This window comes from Onychostruthus taczanowskii, unplaced genomic scaffold (assembly GCF_017590055.1).
Source record: "Onychostruthus taczanowskii isolate IOZ18803 unplaced genomic scaffold, ASM1759005v1 scaffold290, whole genome shotgun sequence".
Lineage (NCBI taxonomy): Eukaryota > Metazoa > Chordata > Aves > Passeriformes > Passeridae > Onychostruthus > Onychostruthus taczanowskii.
Window position 1 is genome coordinate 33444 of NW_024500240.1, and position 19079 is coordinate 52522.

Below are 19079 nucleotides of genomic sequence, written 5' to 3' on the forward strand. Positions count from 1 at the left end.
ATCCCAGGGCGCTCTGGGATCTCCGGCAGGGCTGGAGTGGGAAGAGGTGCCAGGAGAAGGGAAGGAGCCCTGAGAGAGGGGTTTGGTTTGTGGGCACGGGCTGGGGGGGTCCTGGCACCTCGCTCTGGTCAGCTGGGGCCACAGGGGTGGGCTCACATCTCAAGTGATTCCTGATCCTCCCAGGGAATGGCTGCCCCATGGATCAATTCCTGATCCTCCCAGGGGAATGGCTGCCCCATGGATCAATTCCTGATCCTCCCAGGGAATGGCTGCCCCATGGATCAATTCCTGATTCTCCCAGGGAATGGCTGCCCCCTGGATCAATTCCTGATCCTCCCAGGGAATGGCTGCCCCCTGGATCAATTCCCAGTGATCCCAGGGAATGGCTGCCCCATGGATCAATTCCTGATCCTCCCAGGGGAATGGCTGCCCCATGGATCAATTCCCAATGATCCCAGGGAATGGCTGTCCCCTGGATCAATTCCTGATCCTCCCAGGGAATGGCTGCCCCACGGATCAATTCCCAATGATCCCAGGGAAATGGCTGCCCCATGTATTGGTTCCCACTTGTCCCAAAGGCTGGAGCCCCTCTCTTGATGGGTGCTGGTGTGTTCCCTGCCCCGTGGATGCCCTGGGAATCCCTGCCCCGTGGATACCCCGGGAATCCCTGCCTCTGGATGCCCCAGGAATCCCTGCCCATGGATACCCCGGGATTCCCTGCCCGTGGATGCCCCGGGAATCTCTGCCCGTGGATACGCCGGGAATTCCTGCCCATGGATGCCCCAGGAATCCCTGCCCGTGGATGCCCCGGCAATCCCTGCCCCGGTGTGGAGGGAGGTGAAGGGCCGGGTGGTCCCGGTGGGATGCGGGAGCTGCGGGATCCGGGCAGGATCCCTGGGATCGGCCCCACTAGATGGAGCTGCTGCCTCGCCCAGGCAGCGGCCGCGGCTCCGGAGCTGCTGGAATTTCCCTGGGAATGGGCAGCAGCCGCATTTCTTGGAAAGTCGGCGTGGTCCCTGCGCAGGGTCGGACCCTTGCAGCTGCTCCGGTCCTGCCGGGATCCGGGATCGTGTCCGAGCAACCTGGCCTTGTCTGGGTGCTCCTGGGGGGATGCAGGAATGGGATCAAGCCTTGGCAGAAAGCAGGAATGGGATGGAGCCTTGGTTGACCCTGGGGAAAAGCAGGAATGGGATGGAGCCTGGCAGCTCCTGGGGAAAAGCAGGAATGGGATCAAGCCTGGCAGCTCCTGGGGGGATGCAGGAATGGGATCAAGCCTTGGTGGTCCTGGGGAAAAGCAGGAATAGGATCAAACCTGGCAGCTCCTGGGGAAAAGCAGGAATAGGATCAAGCCTTGGTTCTTGTGGGGAAAAGCAGGAATAGGATCGAGCCTGGCAGCTCCTGGGGAAAAGCAGGAATGGGATCAAGCCTGGCAGCTCCTGGGGAAAAGCAGGAATGGGATCAAGCCTTGGTGCTCCTGGGGAAAAGCAGGAATGGGATCAAGCCTGGCAGCTCCTGGGGGAATGCAGGAATGGGATCAAGCTTGGCAGCTTCTGGGGAAAAGCAGGAATGGGATCAAGCCTTGGTTCTTGTGGGGAAAAGCAGGAATAGGATCGAGCCTTGGCAGACCCTGGGGGGCTCCTGGGTGCCGAGGGTTGAAGGGAGCACAATGGAAAAGCTCTGGAGCTGCCAGGACAGCCAGGAGCTGCTCAGAGCTGATCCCTGTGGTGCCTCTGGCTCGCGTCTGCTGGGATGAGGTTGGGAATGGCTGCTGTGCTTGCTCTGCGGGCTCGGATGTGGCTGGGACAGGAGCAGAGCTCCCCAAAAGCTGCCCACCCCAGGGAGGCCGGAACTGAGAGCCCATCCCTCGGGATGAGGACGTGGCTGTCCCCTCCCCGTGTGACAAATGACACCTGGGCAGGTGTCCCGTGGGCACGGCAGGGCCGCGTGCCGGCGCTGGAACGCCGGGAAGCGCCGCTGGCAGCGGCTGCCACCGGGGCTGTGCCAGGAGCTGTGCCAGGAGCTGTGCCAGGAGCTGTGCCAGGAGCTGTGCCAGGGCCGTCAGTCACGCTCCGCTCAGCTGCTGGAGGGGGCGGCTGGATGCTCCCGGCGATTCCAGGATGCCGAGATTTTGTGGGATAGCGGCAGGCGGGGGCCCCCCCTCAGTCTCTGGATAGGGGTGTCGGGGTGGCTTTGGGGTCAGCAGCATCTCCCCCCCTCCCCCCCCCCAGTCTCTGGATAGGGGTGTCGGGGTGGCTTTGGGGTCAGCAGCATCTCCCCCATCCCCAGGAGCGGCGGGGATCCACCTGGGAATGGTGGGGAGTGGCATCCCCGTGGGTTGGGGGGCAGAGTTTGCAGGATCCCCCCCAATTCCCCGGCTCTGCGGGGTCCCCCCGCTTCCCTGGGAGCCCCCAAAGGCAGCAAACACCGTGTCCTGCTTTTCGGGGAGGAGGCTGGGATCTCTCCGCCTGTTGGGCCGATCCTGCTCTTCTCCCGGGGCGCTGGGATTTGGCCTTTGGCAGCCGCAGCGCCCCCGCATTTCGGTGTCACTTTGGGAGCTTTTTTTTTTTTATTTATTTTTTTTTTCCCCTTTGCCCGGAATTGTAAGCGACAGGGAAAATGAGGGCAGATGCCCGCACGGCTGCGGTGGCAGCGCGGATCCCGCAGCCGGGCACGTGTCCGGGGCTCCCGGGGCTCCCGGGGCTCCCGGAGGAAGTGGCGGGGCCGGGCACGGAGCGGGTGGGCAGGGATGGCGCCGGAGCCGCCTCCGTGCTCGGCACAGCGGGGCTCGTTCGCAGCGGCACAGCTGACGCAGGAGCTGCTGGAAGGGGCTGCGAGGGGAGGGGGAGGAGGAGGAGGAGGAGGAGGAAGATCCCAACCTGCCTGTGCACCGCTGATGAAGCGCGGCAAATGGGCTCCGGCTAATTCTGGCTGCGGCTGGGGGAGCAGGGGGGCTTGGCCTCGGTTCTTGTGGGTCCGGCGCTGGTGAGGGGCGAGGAGGAAAGCAGAGGAATGGGAATGTCAGGGGGGCTGGAGGCTGTCTCCCGAAATCCCTGCGTCAGCGGGTCTGGGAGCGGCGGGATTCGGGACACGCTGCGGAGCCGTGCGAGCGCCGGGCTGGGAGCCATCCTCTGCAGGGGGGGCTGCGGCAGCCCGGCCCGCCCTGGGGGGCTCCCGGGCCACCCCGGCTCTGTCCCGCCCCCGCTGCCCCCCGACAGGCTCGGCGGATGGGGCTCCTTTGATCCTGGCTTTTATTGCCTTTGCTGGGAGCTCTGCTCGTGGCCAAGTCATCCCGGGGCTCGGTGGGATGTGCCAGAGCCGAGCCCGGGAGCTGCTCCTGGGCTGAGCCGAGTGCCAGACCCTGCCAAAGCCCCTCTAAAGGACATTTTTGGGATGGGGGGGACACTCGAGCCTCTCCTGGTGCTGGCCTCTGGCTCCCCAAGTGCCACTGTCCTTGTTGGGGTGCGGGAGGTCGCCCTCAGCTCTGGGGATGCTCCCTGTGCACCCCGGGAGTGGATGCTGTCCTGGGATAGGGATGCTGTCCTAGGAGCACAGCAGCCAGGAGCTTTAGGAGTGGGGACACGTCCCCATGGTCCCCAGGAATGGGGGTCCTTGCCCTCCCCAGCTCCCAGGGAAACCATCCCTAAAAGTTGAATCCCTGGCCCCCAATGTCACATCCTGGCACCCCAGGGTCACCTCCCAGCACCCCGAGGTCCCTGGGCTGCAGCCCTGTGGCTGCTCTGTGTCTGTCCCTGGCTGTTCCCATGGGTTGGGATCAGCATTTGGAATCAGCTGTGCCTTTAGGGCACACCCAGGATTTGTGGAGGCAGGATCGTGCTGCCAGAGCCTCCCGGGAAGGGTTAAATTCCCAGTCCTCAGAGGAAGAGCTGCTTCCCTCTGCTTCTTCCTCCTAGGACTGGTCCTGTGCCTGCTTGGGCACCCAGACTGGGAGGTTTTGTGTCCTGTACTGGTCCCAGTTCTCCCTCCCTGTGTGCCCCCAGTACTGGGGACAGGCAAAGCCCGGGGTGGAAGACTGGAGGCTTTGCTGGGCCCAGCTCTAGCAGTGAGGAAAAAACATCTTCCCTGACAAATCTGGACAGGGGAGGGCTGCGAGCTCCGTGCCCTGGGGCGCTGATGGGATGGGGGTGACCGGGGTGGCCGGTGCCACAGGGACATTCCGGGGCTGCCCTCCCTGCTCCCAGCCCGGGGGACGTGGGAAGCAGCAGCCGGAGCGTGCTGGCTCTGCAAGAAACAGCTGCAGAGCTTTAAAAAATAATCCTTCCAATCCCGTTATCAAAGGGCCTCTCGCAGGCAGGAGAAGCCACAATAAATATTGGATAAGGGAATGGCCGCGGCGGGCTGGGAGCGTGGCGGGAGACAAAAGCCCTGGCCCCGGGGCGGTGCTGAGTGTTCTGTCACTGTGTCCCCCCGTGTCACCCCCCGTGACCCTCCTGCCCTCCCTGCGGCTCCTGGGCGTGCCCCTCGTGCCACCCTGCTCTGTCCTGCCTGGGACTGGCATCCCGTGGGAGCCCTGGCTCCATGTGCCATGTCCTGCTGTGCCCCGTGTCCTCCAGCACATCCTACTGCATCCCATGTCCTGCAGGGACCCTTTGTAACTGGGTCAGGGCCCTGCAGGGACCCTGCAGGTCCCTCTTGGCTCCCGCTGCCACCCGGCTCTGTCCTGCCTGGGAGCCACAATGTCCCTGCTCCAGGTGCCGTGTCCTGCTGCTTCCTGTGTCCTACATCTGTGTCCTGCTGCATGTCCTGCTGCATCCCAGAATCTGCTCCGTCCGTGTCCTGCTGCCTCCTGTATCCTAAATTCATGTCCTGCTGCATCTGTGTCCTGCTGCCTCCTGTATCCTAAATTCATGTCCTGCTACATCTGTGTCCTGCTACCTCCTGTATCCTAAATTCATGTCCTGCTGCATCCTGTGTCTTGCTACATCCATGTGCTGCTGCATCCATGTGCTGCTGCATCCTGTGTCTTGCTACATCCATGTCCTGCTGCATCCCAGAATCTGCTCCGTCCGTGTCCTGCTGCCTCCTGTATCCTAAATTCATGTGCTGCTACATCCATGTCCTGCTGCATCCTGTGTCCTGCTGCATCCCATGTCCTGCTTCATCGTGCATCCTGCTGCATCCCATGTCCTGCTGCATCCATGTTCTGCTGCATTCCATGTCCTCCATCCTGTATCCTGCTACGTCCATATCCTGCTGCATCCCAGAATCTGCTCTGTCCGTGTTCTGCTGCCACCTGTATCCTAAATTCATGTCCTGCTGCATCTGTGTCCTGTTGCATGCCATGTCCTACATCCTGTATTCTGCTTCATCCCATGTCCTGCTGTATCCCATGTCCTGCTGCATCCTATGACCTGCATCCCATGTCCTGCTGCATCCCATGTCCTGTGTCCTGCTGCATCCCATGTCCTGCTTCATCCTGCATCCTGCTGTATCCTGTGTCCTGCTACATGCATGTGCTGCTGCATCCCATGTCCTGCCTGCTACCTCCTGTATCCTAAATTCATGTCCTGCTGCATCCTGTGTCTTGCTACATCCATGTGCTGCTGCATCCATGTGCTGCTGCATCCTGTGTCTTGCTACATCCATGTGCTGTTACATCCATGTGCTGCTGCATCCTGTGTCCTGCTGCATCCCGTGTCCTACATTCTGTATTCTGCTTTATCCCATGTTGTGCTACATCCATGTGCTGCTGCATCCCATGTCCTCCATCCCATGTCCTGCTGCATCCCATGTCCTGCTTCATCGTGCATCCTGCTGCATCCCATGTCCTGCTGCATCCATGTTCTGCTGCATTCCATGTCCTCCATCCTGTATCCTGCTACGTCCATGTCCTGCTGCATCCCAGAATCTGCTCTGTCCGTGTTCTGCTGCCACCTGTATCCTAAATTCATGTCCTGCTACATCTGTGTACTGCTGCATGACATGTCCTACATTCTGTATTCTGCTTCATCCCATGTCCTGCTGCATCCCAGAATCTGCTCTGTCCGTGTTCTGCTGCCACCTGTATCCTAAATTCATGTCCTGCTGCATCTGTGTCCTGTTGCATGCCATGTCCTACATCCTGTATTCTGCTTCATCCCATGTCCTGCTGTATCCCATGTCCTGCTGCATCCTATGACCTGCATCCCATGTCCTGCTATGCCCTGCATCCCATGTCCTGCTGCATCCCATGTCCTGCTTCATCCTGCATCCTGCTGTATCCTGTGTCCTGCTACATGCATGTGCTGCTGCATCCCATGTCCTGCATCCCGTGTCCTGCTGCATCCATGTGCTGCTGCCTGCCCCCGTGTCCTGCATCCCGTGTCCTGCATCCCGTGTCCTGCTGCATCCATGTGCTGTTGCCTGTCTCCCATGTCCTGTCTCCCATGTCCTCCATCCCATGTCCTGCTGCATCCATGTGCTGCTGCCTGCCCCCGTGTCCTGCATCCCATGTCCTGCATCCCGTGTCCTCCATCCCGTGTCCTGCTGCATCCATGTGCTGCTGCCTGTCTCCCATGTCCTGCATCCCGTGTCCTGCTGCATCCATGTGCTGCTGCCTGTCTCCCATGTCCTGCATTCCATGTCCTCCATCCCATGTCCTGCTGCATCCATGTTCTGCTGCATTCCATGTCCTCCATCCTGTATCCTGCTACGTCCATATCCTGCTGCATCCCAGAATCTGCTCTGTCCGTGTTCTGCTGCCTCCTGTATCCTAAATTCATGTCCTGCTGCATCTGTGTCCTGTTGCATGCCATGTCCTACATCCTGTATTCTGCTTCATCCCATGTCCTGCTGTATCCCATGTCCTGCTGCATCCTATGACCTGCATCCCATGTCCTGCTGCATCCCATGTCCTGTGTCCTGCTGCATCCCATGTCCTGCTTCATCCTGCATCCTGCTGTATCCTGTGTCCTGCTACATGCATGTGCTGCTGCATCCCATGTCCTGCATCCCGTGTCGTGCTGCATCCATGTGCAGCTGCCTGCCCCCGTGTCCCGCGTGCCCCTCGCAGCCGGCTGATCCCGGCGCAGGGTCCCGTGAGTTGTTCCTGCCGGGCAGGGGGGCGGGAGGGGCCCGGCCAGTCCTCGCTGCCGCTCCCGCACGGATCCGGGATGCGGGATGCGAGATGTGGGATGCGGGATCCGGGATGTGGGATGCGGGCCGTGCTTCCGGGAGCCGCTGGCCGGCTGCTGCCTCCTGCCAGGGAACAAACAAGATGTGACCGGGCTCCCGCGGCTCGCGGGGAAGCATGTGCTGGATGTGTAATGGAGCGCGGGATCTGCCCCCGGAGCTGACCCGCATCTCCATCCTGTGTCCTCCATCCCGTGTCCTGCTGCATCCATGTGCAGCTGCCTGCCCCCGTGTCCCGCGTGCCCCTCGCAGCCGGCTGATCCCGGCGCAGGGTCCCGTGAGTTGTTCCTGCCGGGCAGGGGGGCCGGAGGGGCCCGGCCAGTCCCCGCTGCCGCTCCCACACGGATCCGGGATGCGGGATCCGGGATGTGGGATGCGGGCCGTGCCTCCTTCCGTGCAGAGGGAGCCGCTGGCCGGCTGCTGCCTCCTGCCAGGGAACAAACAAGATGTGACCGGGCTCCCGCGGCTCGCGGGGAAGCATGTGCTGGATGTGTAATGGAGCGCGGGATCTGCCCCCGGAGCTGACCCGCAGCGGCCCTGGCTGCAGCAGCTCCGCTTCGCATCCCGCTTTTTCCCGAGTCTCGGGCGGCAGGAAGGAGAGAGGCCGCTCCCTCCTCGCCCCTGGATGCCCTGGAGCGTGAGATTGGATTACTCCACTTGGCAGGCACACGGCTTTGGGCTGCTCCTGCCGAGGAAGCATCCAGGAGCTGGGAGCCGGGAGGGGCCGGGGCCGTTCCCGGGGGCTTTGCTGTGCCCTGGCGCTCCGTGGTGTCTGCTCGGATCTGAATTCCTTAAATCCCGCTCTCCCTCCGGCCCAGCGCGCTGGGAGGGGCGGGTGTGACTGACTGGGGGGCACGGAGGGCTGGAGTGGGGTCGGCTGCTGCCTCCCTCCCGGCTCCGGGGGTGTGGGAGCGGGGTCGGGATGTGTGAGCAGCACTGGGAGCCTTTGGGACTGGGGGGACTGGGCTGTGCTGGGAGCAGGCAGGGAAAGGTTCCTGTCCTGGCAGTGGCAATATCCAGCAGCTCTGCTCAGCCAGGCTGGAGAACTGGGAATGTTAAACCCATGTGTGTGTGTGTGTGTGTGTCCTGAGCTGGACCGGGATCCTCCTGCCCCCTCTGCCTGGAGCCAGGCTGGGAGAGCTGGGGGTGCTCACCTGGACAAGAGAAGGCTCCAGGGAGAGCTCAGAGCCCTGGCAGGGCCTGAAGGGGCTCCAGGAGAGCTGCAGAGGGACTGGGGACAAGGGATGGACAGGACACAGGGAATGGCTCCCAGTGCCAGAGGGCAGCCATGGATGGGATCTTGGCCATGAGGAATTCCTGGCTGGGCTGGAATTGCCAGAGCAGCTGGGGCTGCCCCTGCATCCCTGGCAGTGGCCAAGGCCAGGCTGGACACTGGGGCTGGAGCAGCCTGGCACAGTGGCAGTGTCCCTGCCATGGCAGGGTGGCACTGCAGGGGCTCTGGGGTCCCTTCCCACCCAAATAATTCCCGGATTCCCTGACTGTGTGGTCCTGATTAGTTTGCTCCCAGCATGGGCTGTCCTTGTTCTCTCATCCCTTGTCCAGTGTCCAGCTCCTGCTCCTCTGGAATTGCCTCTGGAATGAAACCCAGGGGGCTGAGCCCTGGCACAGGACACACACGGCTGGCAGTGCCCTGGTGTGCCACATGTCCCCATGCCAGGAGCCCACATCCCCCCGTGACAGCCGGGATGGGGCTGGGGCTGCTCCCTGTGCCGGGGGTGGGAGTCAGGGCGGCAGAGCCACTGCCACGGTGGCACCTGGCCCTGGGTGTACCCAGGTGGCCGCTGTCCCCACGCTCAGCTCTGTCTCTGTCCCCAGGTGATGCAGGTGCTCAACGCCGACGCCATCGTGGTGAAGCTCAACTCGGGGGACCACAAAACCATTCACCTGTCCAGCATCCGGCCACCGCGGCTCGAGGGGGACAGCGCCCAGGTGACACCGCGGGGACAGGCACGGGGAGGGGACAGTGCCTGGGGACAGACACAGGGAGGGGACAGTGCCTGGGGACACCGCGGGGAGGGGACAGTGCCTGGGGACACCGCGGGGACAGGCACGGGGAGGGGACAGTGCCTGGGGACACCACAGGGACTCCACTGAGGGGTCAGTCCCTGTGTCACACACAGTGTCCCTGACTGTGCTCAGAGCTCTGGGGCTGTGCAGGATGAGGGGTCAGTCCCTGTGTCACACACAGTGTCCCTGACTCTACTGAGGGGTCGGGCCCTGTGTCACACACAGTGTCCCTGACTCTACTGAGGGGTCGGGCCCTGTGTCACACACAGTGTCACTGAGTCCACTGAGGGGTCAGTCCCTGTGTCACACACAGTGTCCCTGACTGAGTTTGGAGCTGTGCAGGATGAGGGGTCAGTCCCTGTGTCACACACAGTGTCACTGACTCCACTGAGGGGTCAGTCCCTGTGTCACAGGGTCTCCTTCATTCCCCTCACAGCTCCAGAGCTGCTGCAGGAGTTGGAATGAGGGATTGATCCCTGTGTCACACAGTGTCTCCTTGACCCTGCTCACAGCTTTGGAGCTGTTGCAGAACCCAGGATGAGGGATTGATCCCTTTTCAGAGTCTCCCTCCCACGGGGAGCTCTGGAGCTGCCCCGGGAGCCAGGGTGTGGCTCGGATCCCTGTGTCCCTGTCTGGGACAGCGCTGGGGGTGCAGAAGCCAGGCACTCCCTGCTGTCTCTGGGTGAAGCCAGTCCCCAGGGGCTCCTCAGGGCAGGGATTCATCCCGGTGCTGCTGCTGCTGCTCCCTCTGTTACTGCCTTCCCTCCGTGGCTGGTGCCCTCAGAGCTACACACAGTGTCACTGACTCCACTGAGGGGTCAGTCCCTGTGTCACAGGGTCTCCTTCATTCCCCTCACAGCTCCAGAGCTGCTGCAGGAGTTGGAATGAGGGATTGATCCCTGTGTCACACAGTGTCTCCTTGACCCTGCTCACAGCTTTGGAGCTGTTGCAGAACCCAGGATGAGGGATTGATCCCTTTTCAGAGTCTCCTTCCCACGGCGAGCTCTGGAGCTGCCCCGGGAGCCAGGGTGTGGCTCGGATCCCTGTGTCCCTGTCTGGGACAGCGCTGGGGGTGCAGAAGCCAGGCACTCCCTGCTGTCTCTGGGTGAAGCCAGTCCCCAGGGGCTCCTCAGGGCAGGGATTCATCCCGGTGCTGCTGCTGCTGTTCCCTCTGTTACTGCCTTCCCTCCGTGGCTGGTGCCCTCAGAGCTGTGGGATCTCGGAGATCCCGAGACCCTTGGTGTGCCTGCCTTGTTCCTGGCACGTCCCTCCTCCTCCTCCAGCGCCTCTGGAGATGCCGGGAAGGCTCCTGGGAAGGCTCCTGGAAGGCTCCTGCCCGTGCACACGATGGGGCCGAGCCAGGGTTGCTCCAAACCCGCCTTTCCCAGGCTGTTTTCCGTCCTGGAGCACCATGGGCCGGCCTGGCCGTGCCGGTGGGCGACAGCTCCCGAGGTGACCCCGCGTTGCTGTGGGAACGGGAATTTGGAAATTCCTGCCTCCCTGCACGCCGCCTTGCTCTGGCCACGGGGAATGATGGAAACCTTCCCAGATCGGCCTCTTCCCGCTGCTCCTCTGGCATCAGCTCGGAGGGCCGGGAGCTGCCGGGGGCTCGGGGGGCAGCGGGAGCAGCGGGATCCCCCGTGAGCGGCCGCGGTCTCCAAGGAGAGGGCAGAAAGGGGGAGGGCAGCAAGGGAGAGGGCAGAAAGGGGCATGGCAGAAAGGGGAATGCAGAAAGGGAGAGGGCAGAAGGGAGAGGGCAGAAAGGGAGAGGGCAGCAAGGGAGAGGCAGAAAGGGAGAGGGCAGGAAGGGAGAGGGCAGAAAGGGAGAGAGCAGGAAGGGGCATGGCAGAAAGGGGGACGGCAGAAAGGGAGAGGGCAGAAAGGGAGATGGCAGAAAGGGAGACTGCAAAAAGGGAGAGGGCAGAAAGGGAGAGGGCAGAAAGGGGGATGGCAAAAAGGGGGAGGGCAGAAAGGGAGAGGGCAGAAAGGGAGATGGCAGAAAGGGAGAGGGCAGAAAGGGAGACTGCAGAAAGGGAGAGGGCAGAAAGGGAGAGGGCAGCAAGGGAGAGGGCAGAAAGGGAGATGGCACAAAGGGAGAGGGCACAAAGGGAGAGGGCAGAAAGGGAGAGGGCAGAAAGGGAGAGGGCAGAAAGGGGGATGCAGAAGGGGAGAGGGCACAAAGGGAGAGGGCACAAAGGGAGAGGGCACAAAGGCAGCGCCCGGATGGATCCGCTGGGAAACCCTCTGGGATCGGCCCCGGCTCCTCCCGAATTCCCTCAGATCCCCCGGGGCCCCGCAGTGTGGGCTCTGTGCCCCTGAGTCCGGGGTGTCCCTGTGCAGCCCTGGCACCCCAGGGTCACATCCTGGCACCCCCATGTCACATCCCAGCCCCCCAGTGTCACCTCCTGGCACCCCGAGGTCCCCGGGCTGCAGCCCTGTGGCTGCTCTGTGTCCGTCCCTGGCTGTTCCCATGGGATCAGCGTTTGGAATCAGCTGTGCCTTTAGGGCACACCCAGGGTTTGTGGAGGCAGGATCGTGCTGCAATGTGACATCCCCCCAGGGTCACCTCCCAGCACCCCGAGGTCCCTGGGCTGCAGCCCTGTGGCTGCTCTGTGTCTGTCCCTGGCTGTTCCCATGGGATCAGCGTTTGGAATCAGCTGTGCCTTTAGGGCACACCCAGGGTTTGTGGAGGCAGGATCGTGCTGCCAGATCCCCCTGGAAGGGTGAAATTCCCAGTCCTCAGAGGAAGAGCTGCTTCCCTCTGCCTCCTGCTTCCTCCTCCTCCTCCTCGGGCTGGTCCTGGCTCCGGTCGGTGTCACCCCTGCCTGGGCACCCTGACTGGGAGGTTTTGTGTCCTGTACTGGTCCCAGTTCTGCCTCACCAGGGTCTCCCTGAGGTCCCTCTGGCCTGGGATGCTCCCGTTAAATCCAATTATTTCTCCCCGGGTTTCATCCTTCCGTAGCTCCGTCATGTTTCCGTCCCTGGCGCTGTCATTAATTACCTGGCAGTGCAATTAATGATGGGTTTGCTCCTCCCTTCCACACCAGCAGTTAAAATTATGGAAAAAACATCCAAGAATTCCACAAGGGACCAAACCCAACCTCGCTGGGGCTCAGGGTGGGGACCCCCATCCCGACTGCCATTCCAGAGGTGGATCTGGAGCTCAGGGAGTGTGGACACGTCTGTTTATGGATCAAATATCAGCATGGACACCTCTCTGTGTTGTGTCCCTGGAATGTGACTTTCAGAAAATTCATGGGAGTATTTGTAACATCTGAGCATTTATTGAAAATCCACCAGTGGAGGGGTTTGGGCTCTGCTCCCAGGGAACAGGGACAGGAGCAGAGGGAACGGCCTCAGCCTGGGCCAGGGGAGCTCAGGGTGGAATCAGCAGGAATTTCCCCATGGAAAGGGGGGGTCAGGCCTTGGAAGGGGAAATTTGGAGTGCCCATCCCTGGAGGTGTCCAAGGAATTCCTGGAGGTGGCACTCAGGGCTGGGGACAAGGTGGGCTTTGGGCGCAGCTTGGACTCGGTGACCTTGGAGGGCTTTCCCAGCCTCAGCAATCCTGGGATCCGTATAAATTCTAGGCACACACGTAGCGTTATTTATTTAATATAAAATATGAAATGGATAAAATACAATTCAGGGCTGATTCCAGGCTCCCCTGCAAGGCTTCTCCCCCCAGTGCCCCTGTGAGGGCTCTTGCCACGCTGTCATCGCTGCCGGAGCGGGAGCACTGGGATCTCGCAGCTCCGCCGGGAATCCCGTCCCAACCCGCCGAGCGCTAATTGCTGCTCCCACGGCTCCGGATGGAGGAGATGGGAAGTGACAGACGGAAAACGGAGTGTGATGGGATCCTGCAGCCTTTCATCTCCAGCCTTTCATCTCCCGGCGCTGGATGAATCCCGGGAGCGACGGCCGGGAACGTCCGCAGCGCTCGGCTCTGCCCGGGAACGTCACGGATCGGGATGGGGATGGATCCCCCGCTGCTCCAGGTGCTGCAGCGGCACCGTGGCGTGGGGAACAGCTGGAAAACCTCACCTGGATGGCTGGAATCCTCAGCAAGATAGCTGGAAATCCACTGGAATGCCTGGAAAGCCTCGCTGGAGTGGCTGGAAAGACTCGCTGGGATGGCTGGAAACTCTTACTGGGCTGGCTGGAAACTCACTGGGAAAGTGGGAAACTTACTGGGCTGGCTGGAAACTCACTGGGATAACTGGATTCTGTCACTGGGAAAGCTGGAAACTCTTACTGGAATGGCTGGATTCTATCACTGGGCAAGTGGGAAACTCTTACTAGCATGGCTGGAAACTCACTGGGATAACTGGATTCTCTCCCTGGGAAAGCTGGAAACTCATTGGGAAGGCTGGAACCTCTCCCTGGTATGGCTGGAACTTCTCACTGGGAAGACTAGAAACTCTCCCTGGGATGGCTGGAATCTCTCTCTGGGATGGCTGGAATCTCTCCCTGGGAAGGCTGGAATCTCTCTCTGGGATGGCTGGAATCTCCCTGGGAAGGCTGGAATCTCTCCCTGGGATGGCTGGAATCTCCCTGGGAAGGCTGGAGCCTCTCCCCTCTCCCTGGGATGGCTGGAATCTCTCTCTGGGATGGCTGGAATCTCTCCCTGGGAAGGCTGGAATCTCCCTGGGAAGGCTGGAATCTCCCTGGGAAGGCTGGAACCTCTTCCTGGGAAGGCTGGAACCTCTCCCTGGGAAGGCTGGAATCTCCCTGGGAAGGCTGGAGCCTCTCCCTGGGATGCAGCCCCCATCTGTGGCTGCGAACGTGGGGTGCTCCAATCCCTGGGGTGCTCCAGGTGCCTGTGGATTCAGGGGAGCTGTTCCCGAGGTGCAGCCGGCACCCAGCGCTCTGCCCCGAACCCTGAGGTGGGCTTTGGGAATCCATCCACGTGGAGATGGATCCATCCTGTTCCCTGGAGCAGTTTGCTGGCCTGGGATCCATCCAGAGGCAGAGCTGAGCCGTGTCTGGCAGTTCCATGGGATGGAGGAAGAGCCAGTTCCTGGGAAGAGCGAGGGGGGCTCCGACCTGCTGGATCCAGCTGTGTGATTCTGCCTCGGAGCTTCCCTGGGCGTCGGTGCCACCACCGTTCCCAGAGCCTGGGACGTTTCCATTCCCTTTCCCAGTCACCAGCTCGTTCCCTTGGACAGCCGCATTCCGGGCCCCGTCAGCCGTTCCGGCGGAATTTTCTGGATTGCGGCAGTTGCAGCACAAATCTGCTCCAATCCCCAATTTATCTAAATTGATCTCTTAATTGGGAATTCTCTGGAGGAGGGGGAGTCGAGCACATGGATCCTGATTCAACGGGAGGAGCGGGGAGCAGGCAGCCTGCTGGGGAAGGCTGGGAGCAGGGAAGCTGGGACTGGAGCAGTGCCCCCGGCCAGAGCAGGGATGTGGAGGCTGCTCCAGGGTTTGGGAGCTTTTGGGAGCCCTGGAAGTGGGATCAGGAGCAGAGATATCCCAGCTCCTTTCCCAGCTGCTCCAGGACTCCCTGGTCCCACCTGCACAGCCGAGATCAGGCTGGCACTGCAGGTGTGAGATTTCTCCAGGGATTGTTGGGATGGCTCTGGGACACTTCCAGATGGCTTTTCCAGGGATGCAGGACTGAGGCTCTGGTTTTCCATGTTTCCCCTGGATGGCAGCTCAGGCCTGTCCCCCTGCTCCACACCAGTGCTGGACAGGGATCCCGGGCCCCTCTGGCCAGGATTTGGGATGGGGGATCCTGGTGCTCTCTGCTCTGGAGCAATGGGAGCCTCCCAGAGCTGCCACCACCCCGGCAGGGAAAAACTGGCAGCACAGGAAAGCTGGAAATGGCTTCAGAAAGAGGGAGAACAGATGGATTTGGGATTGCGTATTTTTTTCCCAGCTCTCAGAGGAGCCGCATGCAGGTTCCTTGGCTTTGTGCTGTGATTCCAAAGGCAGGGAGCTGCTGGATCATCCAGGCCCCGCTCCCGTGGGACCCTCACAGCCAGGGAGCATCCCGGCTGGAATGTGGGACATTGCAGGACGCTCCCGGGGGTGGTGCCAGGGGGGTTTCCGTGGCTGTGTCCGGCTCTCAGGACACTCTGTGTCCTGCTGATCCCAGTGGCTCCGGGGCTCCGGGGTTCCAGTTGCTCTCGGAGGGTTTGACTCCTGGATTCAGGGTTTTTGTGTGCTGGGAATGCCATGGCTGCTCGTGTCCCTTGTTCTCTTGGGAGGGGTGGTGGATGTGGCTGCTCATCCTGCCACATTCCAGCAGATCTCAGGGAGAGTTTTACCCACAGCCATCAAAGCTGGTGCTTCCTCTGCTCCTTTCCCTGTGCCTCGCTGGTTCCTGGGATATTTCTGTGGGATTGGAAGAGCTCTGCACCAGCAACCTGCCTGGAGCTCTGCCAGCCCTGCCGGAGGCAGGAAGGGCCGGGAATGACCTTGAGGCCAAGGGCAGCCCGGCCCAGCCCCTGGAGCTCAGCTTTTGAGGCCGTTCCAGTTGGATTTATAACCCTGCGGGAGAGCTGGGAAAGGAGCTGGGAAAGATCGCATCCCACCCATTTTTAGCAATCCCAGCTGCTCCATCCCTGGAAAAGAGCTGCTGCTCCCGGCTCTGAGCCACCCTGGATACCCATGGAGAGCCCGGTCCCGCTCGGTGGGTGCCGCTCGACAGATGGTCTGCAGGTGTCCGCCGGGAGCTTTTCCAGGGAGCAGCCAGCTGGATTTTGGGAAGAGGGCGGCTGCACGGCTTGGCAGCGCCTTGCCGGGAGCTGGGAACGTTCTCAGGCCCTGCAGAGGCTGCGCTGGCACCCTCGGGAGCGCGGGCGATGCCACAGCCCTGCCAGGCGAGGGCTGGGAGGAGGGGCTGGCACAGGGAGCGATTTCCAGGCGGGAATGGCTGGGTGGGCTCTGCCAAACCCTCTGCAGGGATGGAGAACAGAATCCCCGGGGCTGCCGTGCCAGGCTGTGGCTGCCCCTGCATCCCTGGCAGTGCCCAAGGCCAGGCTGGACACTGGGGCTGGAGCAGCCTGGCACAGTGGCAGTGTCCCTGCCATGGCAGGGTGGCACTGGATGGTCCCTAAGAGCCCTTCCCACCGTCAGCATTCCATGATCCTTCTGGAAACGACCCTGGAGGAACCGGGGGATCCCCAGCTCGGCTGAGGCCCCCCTGTGTCCCCGCCTTGTTGTCCTTGTCCCTGTGGGTGCCGTGAGGACAGGCCAGGGAGCCGTTCCCGGGGGTGCGGGGGTTGAACCCGGGGCCGCGGTCCCGCTGGGAATGCCGGGCGGGACGCGCGCGGAGCAGGTCGCGGCCGCGAGTCGCGGCGCAGGGTTTGTACTACACAAATTGCTCCGCGCTCAACGAGCATGAAAGATTAACGAGGAACAAAGCCATGAACTCGTCCGGGCCCGCTCCCGCTAAATTACAGCTACAGGGATCATGGCAGCTCATCCGCGGCTTGTGTAACCGAACTGATTTGCCGGCGTGGAGCCGCCGCGGCTCCGAGTGCTCCGCACGCGACTTTAATGGATTCTAAATATTGGCAGAGCCGAGGAGAGGAGGCGCGGGGGCACCGGAGTTCCCGGATCAATTTTTAATGGGAGCTGCAGTCGCTTCCAGGGAGAAGGCGAGCGCAGTCAGCATGTTCTGGGAACCTGGAGTGTGCCCTCCGGGCAGCAAGTGCTGCGCCGGGAAGACTTGATTCGCTTGCGTCTGCGGCTGCCGAGCCTCCTGCCGCTCCCAAAGTCATTCCTGCCTGCAAAAGCAGCCCTTGGGTGTTTAACCCGCGCCTCTGGATCGCGGCAGGGTGTTAAATCCCGGCTGGGGGGGAGCCGGGGAAGGGCTCTGCTTCGCCTCCGGAGCGTTTTCCCTGCGCGAATGTCCGAACGCGCGGAGCCGGCTCCCAGGGGAGCTGCCAGCGCCAGGTACAAGGCCTGCTCCGGGCTGGGCTCATTTGCGAGCTGGCACAGTTGGGTTCCTGTATGGATTACAGCTGCTGGCATCCCAGGAAATTGCTCATGGCTCAGGGAGCAGCAGCTCGGCAGCGAAACGGGAGCAGACTCCAGCCCGGAGCGCTGGAGCGGCAGCAGGAGCGGGCTGGTGCTGGAGCAGCCGGCCAGCCCCGGAGCCGGCCGGGAAGCTGGGCAGGAGCTTGCCAGCAATTAGGGAGCAGCTTTTCCACGAGGCGGCAGCTCCGGGAGGCCCCGGGGCCGCGCTGCTCCGAGCGGGCCCCGCTCGGGCCCATCTGCTGCCGCCGAAGCCTGGATCTGCCGCGTGGCAGGAATCGTCCCCGGAGAGCGGGCTGTGCCGAGATCCGTCCCCAGCCGCTTCCCGCTAAGTGCTGCGGTTCCTCTGTTGTAATTCCTGCCTGGCGTTGTGACACCGACGCTCGGAGGGAGACGCAGGCACCTGCCAGCTCGCATTGCCGGGGATGCTGCTCCAGAGGTTTGGTCCGTGCCCAGCCCCGGCTGTTTCTCGCTCGGCTGGGTGAGCGTGAAAACGCTGCTGGGAGAGCGGAGCTTTGACCTTCTGAGCTCCTCGGGAGCTGCTGGAATTCCTCAGCGCTTGGAAAATTGCACTGAATTGGAGCAGCGCCTCGGTCCTGGCACAGAGCTGAGCTCTGCAATTAATGCTCCGGCCTCGGGAATCGATCCCTGATTTTAGCGTGGGATGAGCCTCTGCACTGGCTCCCTTCCCATCTCCCGGCTCCGGAGCCTCTGCTCCGGGTGGGAAGCAGGCACGGCTCTGGATCCTGCCCGCTCACCTGCGGGGGTGGCCGAGGGGACCCTGGGGACAGAGCTGGGCCACACGGTGCCATCACCTGGGGGACAGGGAGGGGACAGGAGCAGCTCCGTCTGCACATGACAGGACAGGGAAGCTCCAGCCCCAAGGCCTGGCCCAGGCTCACATCCCAACCCCAATTCCCAGCTCAGGGTGGTCTCAGGGGGTCCCAGCCGGGCCAGGGCTCCGTGTTTATCCCAGGGCACCCATCCCTCTGTGCTCAGGAGCTGGGAGCCTCCCCAGCCCCAGCAGAACTGGGGGTTTGGAGCCGTGGGAGCAGTGGGAACACCCCCATTCCTGCACCTCTGCCGGCGCCGCTCCCAGAATTGGGAATCATGAATATTCCCCCTCCATTAGCACCGGCTGCATTCAGTGCCAGACATTTGGAGACGTGAGGGATGGCTGGGATGGAGGGGGGATGGATTGGGAACGTCCCTCACGGGCACCCCCAGCCCCCCCAGCCCCTTCCCCCAGCTCCAATTCCTGGACTCTGGTGGCACCGGCCATCCTTGATGACACTGGCAGCACCTCAGAACCTCCCAAAATTCCCAGCGCAAGTAGCAAAGCTGTGGGGACCCTTGGAAAGGGCTTTCCATGGAGGAGCTGCCCTGGATCTGCAGGGCTTGGTGGTGAGGAAGGGCTGGGCCCCTGCTGGCACAGGGGTGGCGTGGCCTGGCACAGCCCCAGTGTCACCGTGGGCATGCTGGAGGTGACCTGGGCTGTGCCAGGGACTGAGGTTGGACTGTGGATCCTGTCTGTGCCATGGATAATGGATCCATCCTGCCTGTGCCAGGGATCCTGTCTGTGCCATGGAAAATGGATCCATCCTGCCTGTGCTGTGGCTGATGGATCCATCCTGCCTGTGCCAGGGGTAGTGGATGTGCCAGGGATAGTGGATCCATCCTGCCTGTGCCAGGGATCCTGTCTGTGCCAGGGATAGTGGATCCATCCTGCCTGTGCCAGGGATCCTGTCTGTGCCAGGGATAGTGGATCCATCCTGCCTGTGCCAGGGATCCTGTCTGTGCCAGGGATAGTGGATCCATCCTGCCTGTGCCAGGGATCCTGTCTGTGCCATGGATAATGGATCCATCCTGTCTGTGCTGTGGCTGATGGATCCATCCTGCCTGTGCCAGGGATCCTGCCTGCGCCCTGGCTGGTGGA

At 62.1% G+C, this 19079-nt stretch overlaps 1 protein-coding gene across 1 annotated transcript in view; it reads left to right on the plus strand.

The window, feature by feature from the left end:
- The window catches only part of SND1 (staphylococcal nuclease and tudor domain containing 1), an 82950-nt gene that overhangs the window by 15397 nt on the left and 48474 nt on the right, over positions 1–19079 (plus strand). Inside the window, exon 11 of the mRNA XM_041408204.1 lies at positions 8965–9078. Within this exon, the coding sequence (XP_041264138.1) occupies positions 8965–9078 (114 nt within the window). The remainder of the gene's footprint in view (positions 1–8964; positions 9079–19079) is intronic.